The sequence below is a fragment of the Euprymna scolopes genome, chromosome 5 (assembly GCF_053919585.1).
Source record: "Euprymna scolopes isolate OS-2025 chromosome 5, ASM5391958v1, whole genome shotgun sequence".
NCBI classification, from domain to species: Eukaryota; Metazoa; Mollusca; class Cephalopoda; order Sepiida; family Sepiolidae; genus Euprymna; species Euprymna scolopes.
This window is the reverse complement of record NC_136486.1, coordinates 143,180,766-143,208,723: the sequence shown is the minus strand read 5'-3', so window position 1 is coordinate 143,208,723 and position 27,958 is coordinate 143,180,766. Positions and strand designations below refer to the sequence as shown.

At 33.7% G+C, this 27,958-nt stretch overlaps 1 protein-coding gene across 1 annotated transcript in view; it reads left to right on the top strand.

The window, feature by feature from the left end:
- The window catches only part of LOC145276641 (chitin synthase chs-2-like), a 270,308-nt gene extending 243,055 nt beyond the window's left edge, over positions 1-27,253 (top strand). The window contains exons 28-32 of the mRNA XM_080127832.1: positions 9,388-9,541; positions 10,783-10,953; positions 13,935-14,070; positions 17,451-17,651; positions 20,242-27,253. Coding sequence (XP_079983958.1) covers positions 9,388-9,541; positions 10,783-10,953; positions 13,935-14,070; positions 17,451-17,651; positions 20,242-22,307 — 2,728 coding nt within the window. The 3' untranslated portion in view covers positions 22,308-27,253. The remainder of the gene's footprint in view (positions 1-9,387; positions 9,542-10,782; positions 10,954-13,934; positions 14,071-17,450; positions 17,652-20,241) is intronic.
- Positions 27,254-27,958: the final 705 nt, after the last annotated feature.

Sequence of the window (27,958 nt, the reverse complement as noted above, 5' to 3'; positions counted from 1 at the left end):
TTTACGTTTTATTCTTCCCTTTTTCTATGTCTTTTTCTTTTACTCCTCTTACATTTTCTTGAACCTCTCCTCCTCCTCATTCTACTTTTCTATTTGTTCTTACTCTTCTTATTATCTCTTTCTATTTATTCGCTTTCCCTTCTTCTTCTTCTTCTTCTTCTTCTTTCTATTTTTTTTTCTTATTTTTCATCTCCCCATCATACTTCTTCTCCTTTTTATTTTATTTTTTTTTCTTAATCCTCTTTTTTATTTCACTTCTTCTGTGCTTCCTTTTCGACTTCTATTTCTTACTTTTCTTTTTATTCACCTTCTTCGCCGGATTTTTTTATTTGTTTTCTATTTTCCCCTCTTCTTACGGCTGAAGGAATTCAAATATATATATACATATATATATATATATATATACATATATATATATATATATATATATATATATATATATATATATAGAGAGAGAGAGAGAGAGAGAGAGAGAGAGAGAGAGAATTTTTTTTAAAGCAAAGACAATGCGGGGAAAGACCGGAATTATGAAAGTAAAGAAAAAAAACAAACGTAGACGGGTTGCTTGAGTGGAGGAGTGTCTAGCCTTTATTCGTCTATCTTTCCTCACCTCAATGTATAATTATTTATAAAAAAAGTTACTGGTATGTCCGGTGTATGTAAAGTCCGTGGGTGGTATGGAACTATGATTAATTTCGAGAGAAAGGGACCTCTCTTTTTCAAAAGACGAAAGTGGATTCAAGATGGCGGAAAAGAACGCGACTGGACTGCAGAAACAGGGCAGGGTCAGTTGGGGGTAATTTTATTTTACTTATTTATCTTTTTTATTATTTCTGTTGCAAGTTTTGGTTATATATATATATATATATATATATATATATATATATATATATATATATATATATATATATATTATTTTTCCTTTATTTTATACAATATTGTATAATTTATTATTATTACTGTTATTGCTATTGTTATCGTTATTATTATTATTATTATTATTATTATTATTATTATTATTATTATGCGGACAAAGGGTTTCATTCTTTACAATAATAGTATCGCAGTGAAGATTCATGTGACCTGTTGTGTGAGGGGGGGGCTTTTAAAAAAAATTCTATATATTTCTTTACCAACAATGCTTCAGGCAAACTACTACCTACTGTTATATATATATATATATATAATTTAAAGGAGATTAGAACAATAGTCTAAAGAGCTGAGTGTGTTTTAATGTAACAGTGAAATTACTAGTTTAATTAAAATATAGGAAAGAGAAAGTGCTCGTTGTAATTTAGATATATAATAAGCTCGATAGTTAAATGTCCTTAAATTATCAATCACATTACTTAATATATATATATATATATATATATATATATATATATATATATATATATTCATCCACATACAGTACTCTTTCGCTGTTTCACACCTCATCAGTGCGGCTAGACAGGCAACTACCTCAAGCCAGGATTGAAACCTTACTGCCTGTACGACAGTCAAGTTTCCTAACCACTTGCGGTTTCAATTCAAGCTAATGCATCCAAGTCATATGGATATATGTATTTATTTTTTGAAATCGCAACTTTATAATATATAAAAATCCATAGAACATTAATTTTATATTATATATATGAAATCTGCAAGAATTAAGATATCATATTTAAGCATACTTTACGACCGGGCTTTGTCGTGCGTTCGTGCCAGTTTAGACAAATACTTTTGCAGTTTTAACAAAAAAAGCTACAATAATATCAGTGTCTCTATTTACGCTGTATATCTACAGAATGCCAACATAAATATATTACGTATGATACAGTCCCCTGCGGAATTTCCACAGGTCCCGCTAGTTCTTCTTCTTCTTCTTCTTATTATTATTATTATTATTATTATTATTATTATTATTGTTATTATTGTGTCCTTCTTTTTATCTTTATTTTTCTTTTACATTGCAAGAAGTACGATAAAATTGTAGTCTGAAAAAAAACGACGCTAGAGATTTATTTTAAAATATCTTTGGAAAAAATCAATTCACGTAACTTGATTATTTAGTAAAGCTAACATATATTCAATGTAGCCGCCTTCACCTCAATCACCACACCGATACAGGTCCGGAACTGGGAGCATGCTTTTCCACAAGCGCTGGTGGAAGTTCGGTGAACACTCGGCAGATGGTGAGTATCAGACTCGCTTTGGTGTTGTGGGAGGTCATGTAGGTGATGTTCTCGACGTATGACCAAACGAAGTAGTCCAGCAGGTTCAGATCGAGGAAGAAGGAGAACCAGTGATAGAAGGATACAAAGTCGTATCACTCCTGAAGCCAAGCCTGAATCTCTTAGACTTGTAGGTCGGCGTCGAGTCCTGCTGCCACACCCACACCTGATTGCACCAAGGAATCACCGCACTCTTCAGCATATCCAGGTACACTTTGGTGTTGACTTTAAAGTTGACTTCTATAATGTGAGATGGCATGATATGGCCCTCACTTGAAACCACACCAAAGACCATAACTCTGGGTCGTCCGATGTGTTGAGCTGTGCCCTCAAGTGTTGAACCGTCTGGATTTGCATTTTGAGAGTGTTAGCAATTGTCCTGTGGTCATAATCGGTAGAGAGTGTGAGTTGTATAGTGATGCATCTCCGATCTCACTTATTTAACATTGTGTCACTTTCAGACATGATAAAAAGGCTCTTATTCCTCTTAGGATCTGTACACAACTGGCCAACTAGTAGATGGTCTGCAAGAAAAAAAAAAGAAAACAGGTTTTCATCAAATGGAAATGGAATCATGTCGTCTTTTCTATGGTGACAATTTTATCGTTCTACCTTGTATTTCTTTTTCTTACGCATTGTATTTGTCCTGTTGCATAAACCTTCTTCATATTCTCTGTTTTCTACAATTTTTTTCTTCTATTTTTCAGTTTTGTCGTGTTCTTCTTTTACTACTTTTTCTTCTTCCTCCTCCTCTCCTCTTTCTATTTGTTCTTACTCTTCTTATTATCCTCTTTTTATTCGCCTCCTTCTCCCTCTTTGTCTTCTACGCTTTTTTATTCTTCTTACTATTCTTTTTATTTTCTTCTGTCTATCTTACATTCTTCCATATCATTCTTGTTTTACTCATCTTCATTCTATAAAGACTTTTATTATATTTTTTCGAATTAATCTCTTCATTTTTTTTCTTTTGCTTTTCATTAAATATTCTTCATTTTTCACCTTGTTTTCTTCCTTTTGTTTTTTCCTTTGCTCTTTTCTTTAGTTTCACTGAATTTCCTCTTCTCTCACCATCGCCATTGCAGATTTTTCTTTCAAATCTGACCTTTGAAAATTGTCTACAATTTTCTTTCTCGTTCCTTTTCTGCTTATTTTTGTTTTGTTTTGGGTTTTATTCTACACTTTTATTTGATTTTTCTTCTATCAAAATATAACAACGCCTTTGTGGATTCTCGAACCACTTTACGAAACAACCAATAAAAATGTCTATTTTTAAACGCCTGTTAAAATAGGAAATGTTGATTACACTTTGTCTTTTCAGGTGCAAAACGCTTTTACATAAAAACAAATGTCGACACAAAGATTATTCAAAAACACTAATTAAATAAGTCGCAGGTAGTCCGTACAATAACGAACAAAAATTTTTGGTGTTCCGGAAACTTTCTTTGTATAAAGATGATTGTTTTACTTCTTGCGTAAACTTTAAGTGGATTCTTTTGTAGTTTGTTGTCCATAGAGTCTATATGTTTTGTCCGCGTTTTGCGAAGATGTTTTCTATTCCAGGGCACATTAAAAAAAACGATTTTTAAACTCTCAATATAAATAACGATTTTAAGTATAGATATCCAAAATTTCTTCGCTTAGAGTTTCATCTAAACTATATTCCTCGAAGAATATAAACTTACATATATCTCTGGATCTTATAGGACGTTTCAACTGAAATGTAATTTCCATGTTTTGTATTATTGACTCATCTATCGCAGTTTATCCCAAACATAATACATCGTCAATCATACAAAATTTGTTTCACCTGACAAATTATATATCTACTGAAATAAAAAAAAACTAATAGCTCCAGCCTCTATCCGATCGCCACAATGTTGCATCTCTGCATGCATTTTACAAGTACTCCATCGAAATGTGTTCCGAAATTGTGCTGCATTTTTACATTCTCAACAATTAAGTTATCTCGAATAAGCCAATGGGCAGAAAAATCCTACCCCTTCACTCTAGACGTCCGCAAATGATGGAAAACATTCTAATTTAATAGCTTCTTTCTTAGAATAGCTTACGTTTAGAATTTTATCTCTTTTCTATTTTTTTTTGTTTTGTTTTTTTTTTCGACTATATCGACCTATATAAATTTAAATACAATGTAAAAAAAAGAATGGTTTGATTTAGACCAAAGTTATCAACTTAATACAGCCTAAAATCGCAAGGTGTTTTATCATCACACAAGCAGAAAGAAGTGCAGTATACATCATATATTACGTATGCTACATATATATATATATATATATATATATATATATATATGTATGTATGTATATATATATATATGCTATGACGTCATATATGATGCATATAGACAAGCAAACAAATAAACAGACAATAATACGGCTTTATTATAATCGATATATAGATATACCTGAAGAATTCTCGCGTGGATGAAATGCGAAAATTTTGTGTAACTTAATTACCATATATATTTTGAAAACATACTATATATGATGATGTTTGCCCATCGCTTCCGAAGATAGCCGTGGCCATGCAATTGTTCTGTGAGTCGAAGATGGCTTTTAGACTGGTTCAAGCTTTGAAGTATTTCCCGCATGTTGGACCCCTGTGGAATAATTCTGTATCAGAGATGTTGACTGCTCTGTCTTTTCTAATGCCACGTTTTATCTTGCCTTCTTCATTGCGTGCGGATTTAGTAATTGTGACCCTTTTGTCTTGGATAGTTTTTCTCATGAGTTGGAATATATACCGAACTATTTGAGGGAGTCCTTAATCTTATCCTTGAACCGTTTCTGCTGTCCTCCTGTGGGTCATTTTCCTTTTTGAAAGTTCACCGGGAGCCTTGAATCAGGTATGCTGTATATATGACCTGCCCAACAATCTTGGCACTGCTGTAACATGGTGTCTACTTCGGCTCACTAACAATTGCCACGAAAATTAAAGGAAATTTAGCACCTATAGATGCCAAATGTGGGTAAAGAGTCGAGAGGATTAAAACGTTGCATAAACGCTAGTTGCCTGCTTTTTATTTTTTACTATTTTTAGTTATAGTGCTCAGAGTAAAAACTCTTAAAGGGCCAATAATTATAAACAACTAGAATGACACATTTTCCGGCGTTGCCCAAAGTAATATGAACGTTTACTCAAAATTATATGGTTAAAAGTAAACATTTCGGAAAAATGAATTTTAATTATTTTTGAGAATGTTTTTTTTCATTGCAATTCAATATATTATAGTATATATTAATGAGATTTTGTATCAAAATATAATAATAATGAATTTAGTTGCATATTTTTACGAATTCATGGTAAGTATAAAAATGAATGTAACTACAGCATATATAATGTTAAAATATCGACGGATTATAAAACATATTATTCAGATTGCATGAAATGAAATATGGGTGTTATCAGGTACAAAAAATATTTCCCCTTGTATATTCTTCGAAAACTGCAATTTACATAATTAATTAAAAATTAAATAAATATCGGATATTTTGTGAAAATATGACCATTAGTTTATTTTTGTAAATATATAAAGACGTGTATGTCTGCGCATTAAAAGTTACCATTGCATAAAAACATCCTTTTAAGGTGTCGATAATGAAAATATGATTTTATCTCGAATTTTATTTTATTTTGTTATACGCACTTTATTTTAGGTTTCTTATTTCAATTCGTAGAAAATTTATTATGATAATTCTCTGGTGAGCTTTAGAGGTATCTCAGGAAAGAGGGTAATTTTGGCAAGGTAAAAGAAGTGTATAATTAGAGATTAAATTTCGATTTTAAATATATTTTAGAATCATTCTTGCGGTGATAAAGTGTTTAATAGGAGTTGCTCCCCAAGGAAAAAAGAAGATTCACTGTAGATTTCAAGCAATAAAATCTATTTTTTAAGCATATTTTAAGACAAATTAAATTCGATTTTTTCTAAATGGTCATTTTAATAACATGGTTATTTTTTCATTTATAATAAAAAAAATTAAAAAGTAGTAAATTAAAATATAATCAAAAGATTAAATGCATTATAATGCAAACCGGTGGTTTAGTAAATAAGTCAGCCATTTTCATATTCTGTTAATAGTTGGCAAAAATCAATTACTTTGTGACTGTTCGAAATTTGAAGTACAATTGGAGGTCTTTAAACTATTAACAAAATTCAATTTACTTGTAAAAATCTGAAAATTTTAAGTACAATTCAGTTTTAATCGTTGGTGACTATGATGTTTAACTAACACTATATACTTTCAAATAAATAGTTGTAGCACTATTTACCTAAAACTGTCTGTTTTTTAACGAATGATCATTTCGGACATTAAAATATAGTTATAAACGAGGGAGAGTCCGATATTTATCCTGGAATATAGTAGTAGATATTTCATTATTATTTTAAGAATAACTTTCAATACCCGTACTACAAGTATGCTATTTTTAGCCATAACTGTAAACTAACCCTAAGTGTAACAGAGCGCGGACGGCAGCAACAGCAACAGTCAATGTATGCAAATATGGAACCGTCTACGAGGAGACGTTCCAGCGAGGAAGAAGAAAAGAAAAAATAGTATATATAAAGAAAAACGTGACCCGGAAAGGACAGAGAAAGACACGTTACACATATAGCCTGATAGTGACGGGAAAAGACGCGTCCTAAACATGGCCGAACAAATACAGTCTACCACGTGTTCGACATAGCATAGTCTTGTTCAGTATATTGGAGTACGAAAATATTTTTTTTTTTTAAAAGGCGTTATTTTAGAAAGTACCTGTAAATAAATGGCTGTTGTTTCTACTAATAAAAGTCAGTCGAATTATTTCCTTTGTTTCTTTGCAACCGTCTGCATACAACGTGCGGGTTCCGAGTGTTGACATGTAACGACACCGTTAAAACAAAAGGCGTAGTACGTTACATAAGTTAAGTTTTGGTTTGTTTTGAAAAAAACATAGGTAATTTGAAAAGGGTTTCTTCCACAGAAATTGAACCAGAATATTATTTTTGACCTTATGTAATGTTTTGGGTATTTTGAAAATCTCAGTAATCTAAAACGGCTATGTCTACTAAATTTGAACCGGAATGTTAATTTTAAACTTAGGTTAAAACTTCGTAAAAGCATCTCCCTCTTTAATGATATTGTTTAATACTATTATGCTTATTGATAAAATGCAAATGTGTAAGATAAGAGGTGCTATAACGATTTATTTTTTACAAAGAAATCATCATTTATCAAGGCCCGAAGGCCACTCGAGGATAAGAGTGAATGAGTGCATCGTAGTCAAGGGGGCAATATCATAGTAATCGTTAGTAGTGTAAATTTGGTAAATTGGATTACTTAAGAGGAACGGCTCATCAAGAATTTGTTTACATTGGACTTGAAGACGACCATACTGTAGTCAGCTGGAAAGCAAGGAACCGGAACAGGCGTGCAGTTCTTATAAAGAACATGTGCGCATGGAATTTACGTTTATGTTTTAGGCATAGATAAAGAGTGGAGGTAATTATTGATAGTAGTTTCAGCTAGACGAGTGTTTTTCGTGAAGGTTTGGCGAGAGGGAACCATAGATTGGAGCTCAGACAAGCACTAGCCATGAAAATAACGATAAAGCTCACAACGTCTCTTCTGTAGGAAAGGGGTTGCAGGGAAGAGAAAAGGCTCTCTCCCACTAGACTACGAAGTCTATTTTGAACTCTGTCAAGGTGTTGTATTTACCCCAGGTTCGGTTTTGCATCGTTGATGCAAGTTAGTCAACGGGCACCAAATTGTATTTATTATATATTTATTGTTATTATTGTTCTTTTCTTTTTGTTGTTGTTATTAAAAGTGCATATAGAGTCTTATTAAGAGTTTGTCTTATTAAGAGATGTTGCTGTTGAGACTTAGAGAGAGAGATGTTGTTTGAGAGATTGTTCGTGTTATAAGGAGATTCATATTTATAAACGTTCATACTTAGAAGTGTAGAAGCTCTTTGAGTGAGGAGATAGTGTTGAGACAGTCTTAGTGTTCATATTGTGTATGTAAGATGTGTATGTTAAGACATTTTAAACCACATGATATACATAAGACATATATAACAATTTTCACTTTACCTTTCTGTAGAATTACAACACAAAGACGACGTTTATAAAAACACATGATGGGTTTATTTCTTCTCCAGACCGGTCGTGGTTTTCTGAGTCAAGATTTCAAAGCCTCACATTCTAAGTTTCAAAAGTAACCGTCTCGCTTCTAGACGTTCGAATCCCAACTGCAGACTATCGTCTGTCGTCCACAAACTCTCTTCCAGTTTCTCCCTCTGTTTCGCTAAAGTTTTGGAGAAAAGGGAAATAAAGTAATTATTGGTGAATACGAATCGTTCTGAAATAGTAACGTTATTATTTAGAAATCCATTCATAATATGCGGAGTTCTAAAGCCATCATTTTCATCGTGTACGTTATATTTTCACATAGTTTTCTTCGGGGCTTCATGTCTTATTACATTGCGTTGTTGTTGTGTTGTTGCAGTTTTGACATTTGTCTTTCGATGAATCTGACTCGTTCTATTGAATTGGTTTACTTTTCATTGTAGAACATCAAACTATTAGTAACAGACGGACAATTATATAAATTTTGTTGATTTAAATCCCTTATTAAAGGGCCTTTAATCGGCGAAATTTTCTTGGGGTTCAGACTAGAATCAACATGTACTATCTTTTTTGTTTGTTTATTTGTTTGTTTGTTTGTTTTTTCTGGGTTTTTTGTTTTTGGGGGGGAGTTTTGTTTTTTCTGGGGGGGTATTTTTTTGCTTTGTCGGAGGAGATGAGTTCCTTCCTTACTGCGGCAACTTTTATTTTTTCCCATTCAAACCGCTTTTGTGGCTATGGGGTTGGGCTCCCACATAAAAAAAAACTGGCCGTGAGTCTAACAATTCATTCGCGGGGGGGGGGAGCAAGTAAATAAGAAAACATTATGGGAGTTTATTAACCAAATTAAAACATTTTTATGCCTATAACTTTAGTAGTGTAATTACTATTTTATCAATATGCATTTAATTGCCTTAGCATATTTGTGAGTTTTATCAAAGTTTTACTACATTATTATAAAGTAATGTTAGCTAGTATTAATATTGATCATCTTGTTTTGCTATTAATTACATTAAGTATTCTGTTCTTATTCTTTAGTGCCATTCATGAGAGCGAGTTGTCGTTAATCCACCCAGTTCGTATCCCGACGCCTTACGGTGGCCGCCTTGTGTGGAATTTACCTGGCGGAAACTGTCTAATAGCGCACATCAAAGATAGAGAAATGAGCCGACAGAAGAAACGGTGGTCGCAGGTAATAAATGATGAAAACGTTTTATGTCTTGTATGTGTAACAGATTTTGTTAGTGAGTTATTCGCTTAAAACTTCAACATTAATTTTAACCTTGGACATAAATATTTGAACTACCGACAGACTCAAAAGACTCAAAAGACAACCACTGACACTAGTGACAAATGCAAAAGGGAACAATTTCCCTTTAAAAAAATACAAATACTATGAACAACTATTTAAAAATATCAAAAAAAAACTTGAAGCATACTTTTTCAAAGTTACTGGAGTCAGCATGAAACGACTAAAAAAAAGGATTGATATGCAGTATCTGGGTAAGATTCTATTCAATCTAACACTTTTATCGTTGGCAAGTAGTATTGAAGTAGTATTTTAAGCTCCTTACATGAGGTACTTGTCTGAAGCGATTTCCATAAAACAGAACCAAACTCATAATTCATTTTTTTAAAGTTTTCTTGCCATTTTGTGATCGTAGGTCGAATTGATTTTCTTCTGCTAACAATAACAGAAATCAGGTATTTAAATACAATTTGTACGAATCAGTAACGTAAAGATATGTTAAGTTATTATAAATAGAAATAAACCAATGCATCAATTTCCTTCTTTTGTAACCTGAAAGGAATTAATATAAGAGTATATATTTATTTAATAATACTTATGCTGGATAAAAGAACTTGGAGATTGTGCACACACACAAATGCCAGCTTAGCAGAGAACAAAGAAAATAACATGTCGGACTTGGACACATATATTGACCTCTAATGGAAAAAGAAATAAGTTCTCAATAAAAGCAAAACGTTCGACGAACAAAGACAGAGAGAGAGACAGACAGAGGGAGAAGCGCACGATCATTACGTCATTAGCTCGTTAATCTCAACCTCACCTTTCACCCTTGCTCGATACGTCCGACAACCACTGCAAGCAAAATAATAATTAAATAAAAAACAGTTTTGTTATAAAACCGTCTCTGTGTTTGGATGTCAAACGTCTGGAACAAGCTAGAGTGTTTAAATTTATTTAGCAGCACGTATTTCGTAGAAGTGCAACAAACCTCATTACACATACGTGAGCAATAAACAGATAAATCGTTACAGACAGACAGACAATACAACAGTTATTGAATATTAATTTTTGAAATTTTTGTAAATGCATTTTTGGCAGTTTATTAGTTTTAACCGGATACAGAGACAGACAGAAAACAAAGTTTATTAATATCTTAATATTATCTCGTATTTATTTTGTAGGTGATGTACATGTATTATCTTCTTGGATACCGTCTACTCGGGCAACAAGATGACAGTACACAGAATAACAGTAGCCAACAAGCGCTTCAGAGTGAGAAATGGAAACAATCCCCGGCGCATTTTGTAAAAGGCAACATCTTCAAGAACATCCCAGAAAAAACTCTCGTCCAAGTAAGTAAAGACATGTATATAATCTGTTTTAAACTTCTGATTTTGTCGAAGTTTTTTTTTTTAATTCGAGGTCTTGAACATCATTATTCCGTAGTTTCATATTGAAAATATATTTATGACAGGTAAGGTACAAAAAGAGTTGTTTTATTTGCTAACCTTTACGTGGCAAGATGGGTTGTACAAATGAATATATATTGGACTTTATTAGAGAATGGATGATGCATTTATAATATATAGTCATCCACAAACGCTTCCGTCGTATCATGCAGAACCCTTCTTTGCACTACTTGAAACAGGATTGCCACAAAGTCTACTTCAAGAAAGATTTTCAGCAACGGAATAGTTATAAATGTCCTCTCAACAATAGAATCTTTTTTTCTCTGAAAGGTTTATAGAAGTGGTTATTGATTGACAGAAATATGAAATTCACAGTATTAACGCTGGCGTACCTCAGGGATTCATCTTGGGTCTAACTATTTTCCTGGTCTTCATCAACGACCTCCCAAATTACATTCTTCTTTCATTCTTCAACATCTATGCAGAAGATGCTATCATCTATGACAACATTACAAAAGCTGACAAACATCAATACCTTCCTGATTCTCTCTCTTCCGACTTGGCGCGTATGATACAATGGAGTAAAAATTGGCTAATAAACTTTAATACATTCAAAACAAAACTTTCACCCGTTGAAATGAATAGCCCTTATCTTGAAGAAGCACCTGGCTTCGACAAATTCCTTTTTTGGGTTTACTTCTACTCTGACTTTAAATGAAAGATTTACATCAGATCCGTTGCCAAAATCATTGGGAAAGTGGTGGGACCGTTCTACCGCTCCAGAGACTACTCACTTTTGACTCAATTCTCTGCCTGTTCTAGAGTTAAATACGTCCTAAGATGGAGTGCTGGTGTATTTTTTCCTGCTTTGACAGGGTGCAAAACCGTCTGCAAAATGTAGTGGGCAATGACCTTTCGCCTCCTTCCTTCCTCTTTCTCACAGAAACAGAAGAGACGTTGCGAGTTTGTCTCTGCTCCATCATTAATTTTACGGTACGTGCTCGACTGAGCTCTAATCTATGGTCCCTCCCCGTAAAATGTTGGTAACAGATACACGGCTAGCTGCAACTACCGCCAACAAATTCCCGCATTTTTATCAATGCCTAAAAACTAATCACAACGTCCATGAGCAGAGTTTCTTTCCTAGAACTGTCCGTCTGTAGAACACAATACCGCGGGTCTGCTTCCCCTATGACTATAAGATGGTCTTCTTCAAATACAATGTGAATAAATTCATGTTGAGAAATCCTCTTAGATAATCTGTCCCTACTAAAGTTTCATGACCTTGTTGTCTCGTCATCTACCTAATATTTAACCCTTATTCTAAAGTAGGCTCCTTGAAAAAAATTTAAAGTGTGAAAAACAAGCAAGCGTATCTAAGCCAAGATTTGAAACTCGAAGCCCAAATTACTTCCGATAGCAATCAGCGTTGTCAACCGTCTATTATATAAGTCTGTGTTGTCTGTGTGTTTATGTGTTTGTGTTCTTGTGTATTTGTATGTCCGCTAAACACTTTTGTCATCCGCATCGAACCGGCATGAAACTGATACTGTTAGAAAGAGCAGCGATCTCTCGGACATATAACATCGAAAAATTAGAAAAAAATGGACAAATATTTCATGTAGAAATGTCGTTTTGTTTTAAGTGAGGGTTAGGTAAAAAAAATCTTGGTTTCCCCGCTGTTTATGCGCGAACGGTTGATTTGTTGTTTCATTTTAAAAAGCTAAATTTGCACGTGATAACACCGAAGACGTCTTGGTCCAATCTATTGCATGTTCTTTTACGAACTTAACTTTTGCAAGTTCCACCAAGCACGCGGCATTTATTCTTTTAATAACGATTTCTCTCTCCTATATAAAATTCTCAACTTTCTTACGTGCGTCCACCACGCGGCATTTTTTTCTTTCTTTTACTAACACGATAAGATGGCACCCAAGTCCCGTTTTTTTTTTTAATTGACTTTATTATAATTCATATGAAATCTCCATAAATAAAAATATCATATAATCTTATCTAAAAAACAGTTGCTTGTTCATTCATTAATTTCGTATGAATCAGCAAATTTTATTGCTGGCATTCGTTTCCACGATATCTTTCTAGTTAGAATTCTTTCTTGAAAAATATCAGATACATCATGAAGTTTGACAACATCCTAAATGAAATTGTTATTGTAAAACGAACTGGATTCAAACTAGCATACCCTGTTTGCCAGTCCGACTTAACGACTTAGCCACTGTCACTTCCCAAAACCAGTTACTGATAGAAGAAATTATTATCATTTATACATTTGTCTTTATTTACGACCTACACTATTGGCAACCTAAAAGCATACAATTCTTTCTATAGGAGAATATTGTATCACAGTAATTCTTTTGCTTCCTTGTCAGGACTGCTTACCTCCCTATTACAACTTGATCGTCTTCAGGTTTATACTATTAACCAATGCTAGTGCATCCATATTTTTATACGGCATAATCGTTTTGACAAACCGAAGTTAAATAATATTGAGCTTGGTCAGTACCAAATGAGTTACTATGTAGGAGGAGGACGACGACACCTCTCTACAAGAACTGCAAAAACTTAACAGCGTCATCTCCCTTGATCGGAACATAATTGCGTCTGGAGGACCGTTTGTGAATTTGATATTCTCTAGAAACTTCCGCCTTCATCTGAAGCCGGTTCAATTCGACTAGGGTGAATGCCGCTGGTATTTATCTCCAGCTTACAGTTTTATTCATCTTTCAGCTGAAAACCAATCTTTCTCAATAATCCTTATCCTTGAGTGGCTATTGGCCTTAATAAGTGGTACTTCAATAGTAAAAAAAATACATTTTTTAAAATATTAATAGTCTTCTTTACATTTACATATTTCCCGCTAACAAATATTTTCAAAAAGAACAATTTTTCTTTTCCATCCGTTTTAGGCTGAGAATACCTACATCCTGGCGTTGGATGGAGATGTCGATTTCAAACCTGGTGCCGTCCAACTTTTAGTCGATCGCATGAAGAAAAGCAAAAAGGTCGGAGCCGCCTGTGGACGAATCCATCCTTCCGGTTCTGGTGAGATTATTGTATTACATTTACTAGAGAAATTGACCTGTTTGAAAATCGGTAATGTAACAAATAGATTATTCACTCTATTATTGAACACTCTTATATAAATCAAAGATAAATTCATTGGTATTTATCTTTGAATGTTTCTAACCTGGAATAATTCTCTATCGTGTCTGAATATCATAATTCCCAAGTCTAATACAGAAAAGAAACAAAAGAAAGCTCTATGAGTTCCGCAAGAATTTTAGTCATTATCAGGATGGTGAATCCTTTTGTGGCTGGAAAAAAAAACAATTTGGGCTCTGAATAGTCGGGGGCATTAGTCACGTTGCATTTTGGGGTGAGTGGCTGCGGTTGGTTAGTTCTAAGGGCCTTTTGTTGCCGTTTTGTTATTAGATTGGCTCTTCTATTTTCTTCGAATAGGCTTGTACCCACTTTGATTCTCTTCCTTCATTCATGTCTATTGTTCAATGAGGCTTCAAATGTGTTTGGATCTATTTTGAACTCACCTAGAGATTACTTAAGCTGGTCTTTGAATCTAAGTAGCGGGCGGCCTCGGGGTTGATTCCCTGCATTTAATCGATTGAAGATCCTGGTGGAGTCTTCCAAAAGCGGTGTGATGCCTCTAGTCGGTTTTCGATTTCTTTAGAGCAGTTAGCTTGAGTGGAAAGAATATTGCCCAAGTATGGTAAATGCTCGACGCCTTCTATGGTGGTGTCATTCATGGTGGTTGGGCCAGTATTTTGGTCTTTGTATATATATATATATATATATATATATATATATATATATATATATATATATATATATATATAGCAGAGGAGCATATAAAAACAATAAACAACCACAGAATTCGCGCACAAGCCTGAGGAGTCCTAGAGTGGATGAAACGCCGAATATTCAGTGTAGCTTAATCGCCATGTATATTTTATAAATTATATATATATATATATATATATATATATATATATATATATATATATATATATATAAAGTATACCTGGGTTGATTTATTATTGAGAAGTCTTATATAAACCTCCATAAATTCATTGGTATTTATCTTTAAATCATCTTAACCTAGAATATATATATATATATATATACATATATATATATATAATTATTTTATATATATATATATTAATGAACTTTTGTATATATATATGTGTATGTGTGTATGTGTGGATCGGTCTCTACCAAACTACTCTGCCAATTTTTGGTCTAGAGACTTGAAATTATTTATATGGGCTTCGAACCCGTAGAACAAATTCGATTTGCGTTTTAGCTGGGAAAGGCTGCTAAGAGGTCAGAATTTTAAAAAATTGGAACTCAGCAGGCCTTAGTGGAATTGAATTGTATCCTTTGTGCATGGGCAAATATACATTTATACGTTTAAGTCAATTAATTTGTAAAGTTTTGATATTCCTGTTAATTTAGCTCAGATGATAAGGAATATTTTTCAACCTTTGAAATCTCTACTATACATATAGTATAACATAATAATCAATAGAGAATCTGATTTATAATAATAAAAACGAAATCTGCATGAATCAAGATATATTTAAGCGAATTTTATGAACCGAGCAACGCCGGACAACTCCGAGTAACGCCATGTAACCTGTTCATATAATACATCGGACATACGATCACATTATCACGCCGCCTCACCTTCCATAGATGAATCTAGTGCCATCTTCCAACTTTTACATAAAACCCTTCACTGCTCTCTCAAATTTTAGAGAAATTCTAGTTAAAAACACGAAAATACTCCACCACGAAACGAATTTAAAGAAACTTAAAATCCTTGAAGTTGTTTATATCAAAACGCAAAAATCTAGCCTTAATCAGGTCACATTTCAGAATAGTACTAATACATTTTAATGCTTCGCATAACTCCTCCACCCCTCCCGCCACACCCACTCGTTCGTGCCATTGATCCTAGAACAGGCATGCAACGCCCCACCGCTGTCAGAAGTCTCAATGAACCTCGCTCGCACCTTAACTACTATTTAAATAAATCTTTCCATAATTCCTTATCAATATTAATACACATTCCTGATGATGTGAAGACGATTTTACGAAAAGTTAAAGCCGCGAACACTTTGAGAAGAAAAATGCTTGGATCATACATTCATACGTTCGATACATATATATATATATATATATATATATATATATATATATATATATATATATATATATGTATATATATATATATATATATATATACGTTTTATTTTTTATTACCGTATCTTTCTGTTAAGTTACATTATTGTTTCGGCTACACGGCCGTTCTTTTGCCGTCTGTAGCGTCCTCAGACTTTTACAGGGTTCTGTAAAAGTCTGAGGATGCTACAGACCGGCAAAAAACGGCCGTGTAGCCGAAACAATAATGTAACTTAACAGAAAGATACGGTAATAAAAATAAAACGCATATTTGCTCTACAACAGTATTGAGCACTTTCTTCAGTTTTTATTAATTACTATCTCCACTAAATATATATATATATATATATATATATATATATATATACATATATATATATATATATATATATATACAAAAACGGTAATACGAAAAATTGAAAAAATGAAGAAGAGGTATTACTAAACAGAAGCTTTTTGCTGTTTTTAACAATGTCAGCCTGAATATATATATTATGAACACATAACTTCATAAAATTGCCATCCCATTAACGAAACGGCTGTAATGAATAAATCCAAGAATGAAATAAATAAAAATTACAAAAAAGAAAAAATGTAAGTCTTTGAATTTTTACAAAGTTTTGTACTATATATATATATATATATATATATATATATATATATATATATATATATATATATATATATATATATATAAGTGACCTTCGGGTGAAACTTTCTCTACTAAACTACCCTGTTAATGTTTGGTCTATAGACTTGAAACTTGATATAAAGGACATTTGGATCTGTGGAACAAATTCTATTTCATTTTTAACCTGAAAAATAGCTGCTAAGTCAAAAGTTTTAAAATATGGCACCAAACGTGTAAGTTCTATGCATTCGCAAATATGCATTCATAGGTTAAACTACGTTAATTTTCAATATGTCTTTATTCATATGGACTTAGCTCAGCTCAGGTGGTAATGAATAATGCTAGAGAGCTACGTGTTTTGTTTTGATTCTAGATAAAAGGTGGGCCTAGAACTGGAAATGGGCAGATCCATTCCTCAGCCAACAGAGAAAGGTTCAATTAAAAATATCAGATTTCGTTGGCTTTGGTACTGAGGTAAAAATCAGGGCGGTAAATCATGTAAAATTCTATTATTTCTTTTTTTCTTTCTTGTTTCTGCAATGATTACATTTCTATCGCCAAATCTATCATTGCTATTGTTTCTTTGTAGGTCCCATAGTTTGGTATCAAATCTTTGAGTACGCAGTCGGCCATTGGCTCCAAAAAGCTGCGGAACACATGTTGGGCTGCGTACTTTGCAGTCCTGGTTGTTTTAGTTTATTCCGTGGATCCGCCCTCATGGATGACAATGTGATGAGAACATACGCTACAAAATCAGCCGAAGCTCGACACTATTTGCAATACGATCAAGGTGAGTCACTCGGAAGCACTTCTTTATTAGATTCACTAGCTGCAAAATGAATATAAATTAGTTGTAAGGAAAAATATGAATAAGGTGCACGCCAATACCCTTATGTGTATTTTGTCCGTTGATATCGCTTAATTTGCCATTTTAATGAAAATCGTTCCGGACAATGCATGAAACCTAATGATGTAAAGAGCTTAAGATGATTATTGCAAAGACAAGGTATGAATATTGGCCTAAGTCTTTAAAAATACCAAGTTTATAGGTAGGGGGTAGGAGAGTTCCCAAGCTTGCAGTTTTTGGAAATAAATTAGTGGAATAGGAAATTGAATTACAATGAATTATGAAAACAACGAATCGATAGAGACTATTAGACCAATCAGTCAATTGAACAGCTTTCGTGTTGTGAGAGGTCATGTTAGTGATGTTCTCAACGCATGACCAAACGAAGTAGTATAGCAGGTTCAGATCGGGGCAGGAGGGGGCCAGTGACATAAGGGTACAAACTCGTAGCACTCCTTTTGAAGCCAGGGTCCTTCTGTCACGCCCAGAGTGTGCCAGCGGTTACCTTATTGTATTAGGGAATTACCACACTCTTTAGCACATCCAAGTACACGTTGATGTTGACTTTCAAACCGACTTCGAAGATGTGAGGAGGCATAATGTGACCCTCATTTGAAACCACACTAAAGACCATAACCGTGGCCAGAAACTTTGTTTTCAAGACCTTAATTCGTCCCTGTTATTCGTGGCAATCCAGCGACGTATTTTGATGGATCTGGTAATGATTCTATTGTAATAATTGGAATCGGTAGAGAGCATAAGTTGTACAGCGGTGCATCTTCGATCTCGCTCGTTGAAAATTGTGTCACTTTCAGACATGGTAGAATGCTCTTATCGCTTTTTGGATTTGTATACAACTGACCAATTAGTAGACTGCAATAAAAAAAAAAAAAAGAAAACTGGTTTTAATCAAACGGAAATGGAACCATGTTGTATTCTTTGGGGCGACAATTTCATCATTCCACCTTTTATTTATTGTTTAAGTATTTAAGTGGTGAGGATGGCTAAACACGTCTCGGGTCGAAAAGAACCATCTTCTTCCTTATATATATATATATATATATATATATATATATATATATATATATATATATATATATATATATTTATTTATTTATTTATATGAAAGAGAGAGGAGGTAACTGTAGTGAGAAAAAAGAGGGTTAAGGGATTTGGGAAGAAGGTTTGTAGTCTTACCTTTCAATTAAATAGATAATATTGGATTGCATTGGGAATTCCTACATTCACTGTATCAAATAACAATTACTAATCCTGTAAATAACTATAATTAACTACATATTGTTTTGTTTTTGTTTTTTGTTTTTTTGGAATCAATAAAATATCCGGTAAGGTAAGCGTGAAGAACATAAATTAAAACTAGTTCATGTAGAGGACTTAGATAGACTGGTAAAACATCAATGTAAATATATAATATCAATGTAATATCTTTGTAAAGATATGATATAATAGGTAAATGTTCAGAAAGAGATAAGCTAACAACATGGATAATTCATATAGAGAAATATATAAAAGTAATGGTCGATTTCTTCTAATTAGGTAGTTGATCTGGGGAATTTATAGATAATTCAGCTGCACACAAGTAGAAACTCTGAAGTGGATTGGTAAAAAGTAGACAGGTATTCTAATATTTCATTTCTAATGTGCCTATCACTAGATGTCGCATTCTTAATTTGTTACCAAGCACCTTCTCTTCTTTTCTTATGAGAAGCATTAGGCTTTGAAATGCTTATGTATAATTATTAAATTAATAATTATACATTATTAAATTGATAATTAAATCATCTATATGCAACAGTATATACTTTTGTATTGTCGATATTTTCTTCTTGTATACAACCCCCTTACACACACACACGCATATATATATATATATATATATATATATATATATATATATATATATATATATATATATATATATATATATAATAAAAAGAAAACAATAATGTTTACGGATATGAACTCGTGAACGATTAACAAAAAATATTAGGAGATGAGTTTAATTTAATTAACATTGCAAGGGTTATTGAATAATATATGTAGAAAAATGTTTTACCATAAACATTTCTAAAAGTAAAATGATTGAAATAATATAATTTACAATAAAAAAAGATAATTTTTATTGCATTTTCGCCCAAAACAAGGCACGTTGCCACTTTGATGCTGGGGGCTTACTATCAGGGACCTAAGTTGCAGGGTACTATGTAGGGAGTTTAGCAGCAAGATGTCTGTCCACATTCCACTTGAACTTCTGCATGTCAGTACAATTGGGAAAGCAGGAAACTGGAAGAGAATCCCAAAGTTTTGCAGTTTTGGGGAAAATAATGGCAGCAGATCCTTTTAATTCTAAAAAAAAATCATGAGCCAATTTATTGAAATTCTTTGAGTGGGGATAGCTGCTCTAATATGCACCATTCTATTTTAATTTTAATTAATCTTATGTTTAAAGTATTATTGATTTTATTTGATGTTACGTCGATTTTAATAATTGTTTTCTTTTTTTGTTTTTTAGGAGAAGATCGATGGTTAAGTACTTTATTACTGCAACAAGGATATCGTGTTGAGTACTGCGCCGCCTCCGATGCTATGACTCAAACACCAGAAGGTTTCAAAGAATTCTTTAACCAACGCCGTCGCTGGATTCCGTCTACATTGGCTAACATCATGGACCTTTTACAAAGCTACCGGACAACGGTCAAGATGAATGATAACATCTCCTACCTTTATATAGCCTACCAGGCAGCTCTGATGCTGTCAACGACGCTTGGACCGGCCACTGTACTCTTGATGATGGCCGGCGCCTTTAACGCTGTAATACACACCAGCCTATGGCAATCGTACCTTTTAGCCGTCGGACCAGCTGCAGTCTATCTTGTTATGTGTTTTCTTCTTAAATCAGAACACCAGTTAACAATTGCAGCCATTCTTAGCGCAATATATTCACTCTTGATGATGGCTGTGATCGTAGGGACGATGGTACAAATTGTTGAAGATACATTCGTCAGCCCCAACGCCATCTTTCTACTTATGCTGCTTGCTATCTTCATCATATCAGCATTGTTTCACCCGCAAGAGTTTCTATGTTTACTGCCAGGTTCCTTGTATTTCTTATGTATTCCTTCTGGTTACGTCCTTCTTATTGTTTATGCCATGTGTAATATGCACGTAGTTTCTTGGGGTACCAGGGAGAAAGCAGCTCAAGTGAACCGGCCCGACCCCGAAAAGGAGAAACTTTCCCAAAAAAGCAGCCTTATGTCATGGCTTGGTCGAAAAGAAGAGGAGGATTCATGCTGTCCAAGCATCGCACGATTGTTTAGACGTCTCTGTGGCGGGAGACCTAACACTGATGTCAATGCGGAGATCCTGCGTCGTGTCATGGAGAAGCTGGATAAAGTCGAAGCGGGGGTGAAGTCGGTGAACACGTCAACGAGTCGGTCGCGAAGGAGAGGATCATCATCCCGATCTGGGCGGTCACGCCGATCCAATATTGGAAATATCGTAGAAGAAGACATGGGAAATGATGAAAGTGCCGATGAAACGACAAGCACTGATGATGACCTCGATTTAGAAGACGTCAGAGATCCGTTGGTGAACCCAAAATGGCTGGACGACACCAACATAGGTAAGGGTGAAATCAAATATCTGCCTTCACATGAAATCGGGTTTTGGCAACAGTGCATCGCAAAGTACTTGTATCCGATTGCTGTTGATAAGAACCATCAGGCTCAAGTTGCTGCTGATTTAAAATCAATGAGGAATAACGTTGCATTTGCGTTTTTTATGCTGAACGCTTTTTGGATGATAATTATCTTTATGCTTCAAAGCGTCAAAGATAAGGTGAGCATTCCAATTCCAAGGCCAGGTCAAGATGATTTGCCCATTGAACCTTTAGGTTTGGTCTTCTTGATATTTTTTGCCTTCATACTCATCCTGCAATTCGGTGCCATGCTGAGACATCGCTACGGTACTCTGTTACATATTCTTTCTTCAACCGAACTCCGCTGTTGTCGGAAGCGTTACGACCCGAAGAAACATATCCAAGAGGCCGTTGAATATGCGAGAGTCCTCCAAAGGCTTTACGGAATCGACGAGGACACGGATCAAGACCTTGACTACTCAAGCTCGCAGGACAGCAAGAGTAATCTTAACCGAAACAATGTTCTTTCGGACATAGAACCTCTCAACAGCATGTTCGGTGCCTCGCGACGGGGGACAACGTCTACAGTTCTTACAAACTTAGACCCTCTATTCCAAACCGCATACGACAATATGGGGTACACTGCTTCCAATGGCAATTTGGCTTTTGAGGAAGGTGAATCATCGTCTCGGCGAGCAGATAAGGATCGTGGAATTGGTTTATCAAAGAGAGCCCGGAATCGACAGAAAGGACGAAACACTGATAAGAATAGCACTCTCCGCAGGGCATTTGTGCGCAGATATACAAGACTAATGCGACAACAGTCAACGCCAAGCCACAGCGTATCGATGCAGTGTGATCGGGCCAAAAGTAGGACGCGACCTTCTATTCAGAATCAAGATGAAACATATTCGCCACACGTAAATCAACTGAACAGATGATGACATCTGTTATGATTATTTTATTGAATCACACTTTATTAAAGACATGCTTAAATGATTATACAACTTTGATGCTCGTCACACGAAACGCTTTCTAATTAAATATAGACGAAGAAAGCGAGTCTCTAAATATTCAATATTCAATGCGAAGAGGCAGAAACAATGCTATCAAATTGTAATAATGGTGATATAGTAAAATCTTTAATGTTTCGTTTTTTATCAGCAAAGCTCCTTTTCAAGAGTTTCTGAGAAAATCCCTGATAATAAAGATTAAATAGAAAACCTTGCCATATGATATTTCTGAATCTTTTAGATAAAGATTGATAATTCGTACTATTTGAATAATTTGGATTACTGTCCTCGTCTCGAGTATTATTTTCACAACGTTTCGGTCGATGTAGCCTTCGATCTTCTTCTGGTGTATCTTGGCAAACTCGGGAATTTTTCTGTCATGCTCGGGAAGATTTCTGTCAAACTCGAGAAACTGTACCGAATTTCAAACAAAATTCTTTCAGCAAATCGACAGAAGTAATTTGCAATTATATTGTGAGTGTCGCTCGCAAAGAGGATTGAACCTTCAACCTCAAGAAGAGTGTCTCACTTACAGATGAATTTTACCAAGTACTTTATCTGTTATCCAACAGATAAAGTACTTGGGACTTCAACAAGATACAGCTGAAGAATGTCGGTGATTAAATCGATCGGAATGTTGTGAAAATAACACTTAAGATGAGAACAGCATCCCGAATAATCCAAATAATATTCGCCATATGAATTACTTTGATAATATTGTTTCTGTCCGATCGGTCAAAATTAAAAAGAAATAATAGATAAGATATACTAGTACATGGGAAACGGTATTACATTTACATATTGAAGAGGGGGTAATCCATGGAATTGAAAATAAATAGACAGTTAATAATGTTGAAATTATTAAAAGATTCGATTTTGATACTTTGCAATTCGTGTTTGATTTATTATATTCGACCTAAAATAATGCAATGGTTCGCAATTCGAATTAACAAGCGTAAATCTGATCAATACCAAAATTGAGAAGTTCTGTACGCCCACCCGCCCCCGCGCGCGTGCGCGCGCGCGTGTGTGTGTGTGTGTGTGTGTGTGTGTGTGTGTGTGTGTGTGTGTGTGTGTGTGTGTGTGTGCATCGTTTTGTCACTAATAGGCTCTAAACATCTTTTGGCAAATTTGGCACGAAGAACCATCGTATCATAAAGATGGGAATGTTTCATACTAATAATGCTAATAGTACTTCTAATAATAATGGTAATACTAAAGGTAATAAGCATTTATTCGCTGTAAAATTACTTGAAAGAATTCATTCAAATTTAGGATAAGGGCCCTTGGCATGCCAGATATGTTATATGAGGACCAAAATTATAGCATTAACAATACTACTACAGTCATTATTAATAGTAATAGTTATAATACAAATAATAATAATCTCCAAATTCCATTAAAGACCAATGATCGTTACTAGCGAAAAGTCAATGGCAAGCGGCTGTTGCAATAACAGAAATTCATTTGCAAAAGTTATCGAAATCTGAAGAGACTTGTTATTTCCCCAGACTCCATGGAACACCACCTGCTGTCGTCAGTGATGATCATCTATGTGAGAACTGATACTGAAGTCAAAATATAATGACAGACAGATAAGGGTCAAAACTGACAAAAATCCATGATTGTTTGAAGTAATGTAATAAAAATAAGAATGCAAATTATTTAGCATCAACAGCTCTGTACAAGAGCTTGACTGAAATTGGATAGAAATGTGCCGACTTTGATATGAATCACCCTTGAAACGCTTGATTTGTTATAGGATTAGAATTCTACTACGATTATAACTACTACTATAACTATTACTACTACCACTAATAATAATAATAATAATAATAATAATAATAATAATAATAACAATAATAATAATAATAATAAGTGGCTAAATACTATTTAACAACATTCCGCCAGATATGACATGAAGTAATGTATCGGTCAAAGAAGCGTGAAAATTATAATACATTTCTGCTACTGTTACTGCTAGTACTATTATTACTATTACTACTATTACCACTATTGCTACAAATATTAATGATAATGGCTGTTATGTTTTGAATAAATCAGTTTGATCTTCGGTTGTTTTGTCAAATCAAACTTATTTTATTAAGATATATATTACGAGTAAACAGCTGGTGCGAAAATACCAGTTGAATTACCAACTGAGGACATTTGCTATTACTTTGAAAGAGATTTTTATCAGAAAAAAACTCACGAATAGTTTGATAATTCATAGTGATTAAGAAATATTAAATGCTAAACAATTGTACATTCTAAAACTCCTGAATAGAATTGCATGAACTTGGTATAAGTAGTCCTTGAGATTTAGTTGAATGTACTATAAATAAGAATACGAATTATAGTGCTTAAATAAAGACCCAACTGTCATCCATAAGATCCAAAACATGCGTCTGTTGTTTCAAACTGGAAGCTGATCTGAATGAGTTAAAGAACTTTTCTGGTTGGCTTGGCTAAAATTGGCAACAGTTTAGTAGAAACTTTTATTCAACGAATGTGAATGTATTTTTTCCAAGAGAATTAATCTTATGTTGCTATGTACGATTGAGATTGTTTATATTAAAAATTGTTTACAGAATTCGGATCATTGAATTATTATTCTCTGAAAAAAATATGCTCTATGATAATTCATTTGGATTTAGCCAAAGACTGACTTTTCCAAAGTTTGTCAATTTTAAGAATCCGTCATAGATAACCGATGTGAACTATTTGAATTCTGTCATTTAATTGTTTAGGGAACGTAATACGCTGCGTCTTCATTAAAAAAATTAGTTGGATATTTTCAATTTATTTTACATTTATTTGGAGAAAAGGGTTTAAAGTTCGGCGAGATAACACGTGAGAGATGAATTGGTTGATTTTGTGTGATACTTTATAAAAACAAATAATAAAAAATTAAGAGAAACTGAGAAAAATCGAAAAAGAAAAATATCTAAAAAAAAAAAAATGTTAAACTCGCGATAAAAGCACTGAAATTTGAAAGAATTTTAATGCCATAAAAATTGCACAAATTCCAAAAAATATATTTTTAATATTTTCCTTTCATAAAAATATTTTTTAAAATCAATTTTAGTTTTTGTTGCTTGCAAAAAAAACATCGTTAACTTTTTTTTTTTTTTTGCTTCATGTTTTTATAATAACTCATTAAAAAAAATTTTATTTCAACTCAATTTTTTGGGCGAAGAGTCACTATTATTTACAGTCAGTTGTCCTCGTCAATATAGATGTTTATATTTCTACTACTTTTAGGCCGATTTGATCTCCAGCCTTCGTGTCTATTCATTTACAGTGATGTTTTTCCTGTATTTATTTTTGGAACTAATAAGGTGCGATATTCTGGGCTCATCAGACGCGAAGCACAGATGATAACACAATTTCAGTGATTAAGATGATACTGCCACTCCTGGTGCCACCAGCAATAGCATGAAAATAACGTTTATTCATCTTTGCAGATTCATAATGTATGACTAAAACGCGTTTACTGCCACTCGTTGATGACATTGCCCGTTTTCAATGTTCGCCTCTTAATTATCAATGATTTTTTTTTTTTACCAAATTAAGCTTGTTTTTCGGTTATGTTTTTACAAATCATGGTTGAAGTTCGGTTATGTTTTGGTCAAATCCATCTTGATCTTCAGTTGTTGTGACAAATCCAGCTTGATTTTTGGTTATGTTTTGAACAAATTCAGCTTGATCCTCGATTGTTTTCTCAAATTAAGCATGATTTCCGGTTATGCTTTGAACAAATTCATATTGATCTTCAGTTGTTTTGGACAATTCCATATTGATCTTCGGTTATATTTTGATCAAATCCAGATTGATCTTATTGATGTTTTCACCAGACCCAGCTTTGGCTTTGAAACGATATGAAGCACTTTTCAAACTGCGGTCATTGATGTCTACTTTGAAGGAGGAAATGAATGAATGTTCTAAAAACCCACGACAACCGACCTTAATGGGCATCACAAGGCATGCCATCCGTTTTCACGCAGCAACCTTTGTCAGTTTGTATTTTGTTCATGCATCTAGTCCATGTTTTCCTCCCCATGTACACTTAAATCTATTACGAACATGTTAATAGTGTACATGGATGTTTCATAGAAAATTAAATCTCATGAACTGATGATTGTGAAGCCTGTTTTCAATCAATAAAACTCGGACATAATGCTCAATAAGAAATTGCGTGGACGTGAGGCCAGTGTTCTTACAAAACGTTGCATTTAGATTTTAATAATATTTTTCTCTTTAAGTCTCACTTGATTACTTATGTCACTTAATGCAAGAGAGTTCACTAATTTAAAAACAAACATCAAACTGATTAGTTCATCAGAATTATGTAGATTTTTAAATAGCCCTGAAATTTACGAAATTTCTACTAAAGATAAAATTTCGTTTGGAAAATGCATTGTTTACAATTATTGAATCAACATATGTAAATAGGTGGGGAAAACATCACAGTAAAGTTACAATACACCTGAAGAATGCCAGGATATCATCGAATGAAAATATATTAGAAATATAAATATCTCCATTGACAAAGACAATAGTCCGAAAAGATATGTAAATGCTGAGAAGTAATCCTGGTCTGTGCTTTCAATGTGTCTTTTATGTGTATTTCACTGCTATATTTGTCTTTTCGATATTTTAAAAGCTTTTCTTTGACAAACAAATAAGTTGCTTGTCTTTTAATTGAGTGAGTTTCACTCACAAATTAAAAAAAAATATGGACGATTTAAAAGCAATTTTCGCTGGTGACATCACTCAATTTGTTAAAGGTTTTTAATTATGAAGGAACACAAGAGAAATGATTCCAAATATGTGTTTATTTTATTTTTTATTTGAAATAAAAAAATTTCAACGCTTCCATTTCAGTAATGAAACTCTTTTTCATGAGATTTGTGTGTGTGTGTGTGTGTGTGTGTGTGTGTGTGTGTGTGTGTGTGTGTGTGTGTGTGTGTGTGTGTGTGTGTGTGTGTGTTTTGTGGGCATAAAAATTCTCTAAACCTTTTTGAATAAAGATACTTTTGTATCAGGTTGTCAAGAAAGTTCTTGCAGTTTTTAACTTTTAAATTCAGATGAACACATCTCAGTTCAAACAAAAATTTATTGATCAAAATAATCACCATCAGAATCAACACACTTTTGCCAATGCAAAACAAGTGTATTTATGCCAGTAACGTAAAAATATTGTGTCTTAGTGGCGGTGAAGTCGCTTAGGTTTTTGAAGCATTTCCCACGCAGAAATGCTTGAAAAAATGCTTGAAAAAGTAGTAGTCGGTAGGTGAGAGGTTTGGAGAGTGTGCGGGTGAATCAGTGAAGTAGAATTGGGCTTTTTCTGTTGACTAATGCTGGGTGTTGTTATCGAAGTTTCTGATGCATTTAATCAATTTGTTGACAGTATTTCGCCATAATGGTTTCGCCTGCATTTACAAAATTGTAATAAATGAGACTGTTCGCAGATCACCAAACAGTCGGCATGACCTTCTTTTGAAGCTTCGGAAAGTGTCATAGAGCTGCATCGTAATCTAACCACTGATCTGAGCCTCAGCGGTTGTCGTAAACCC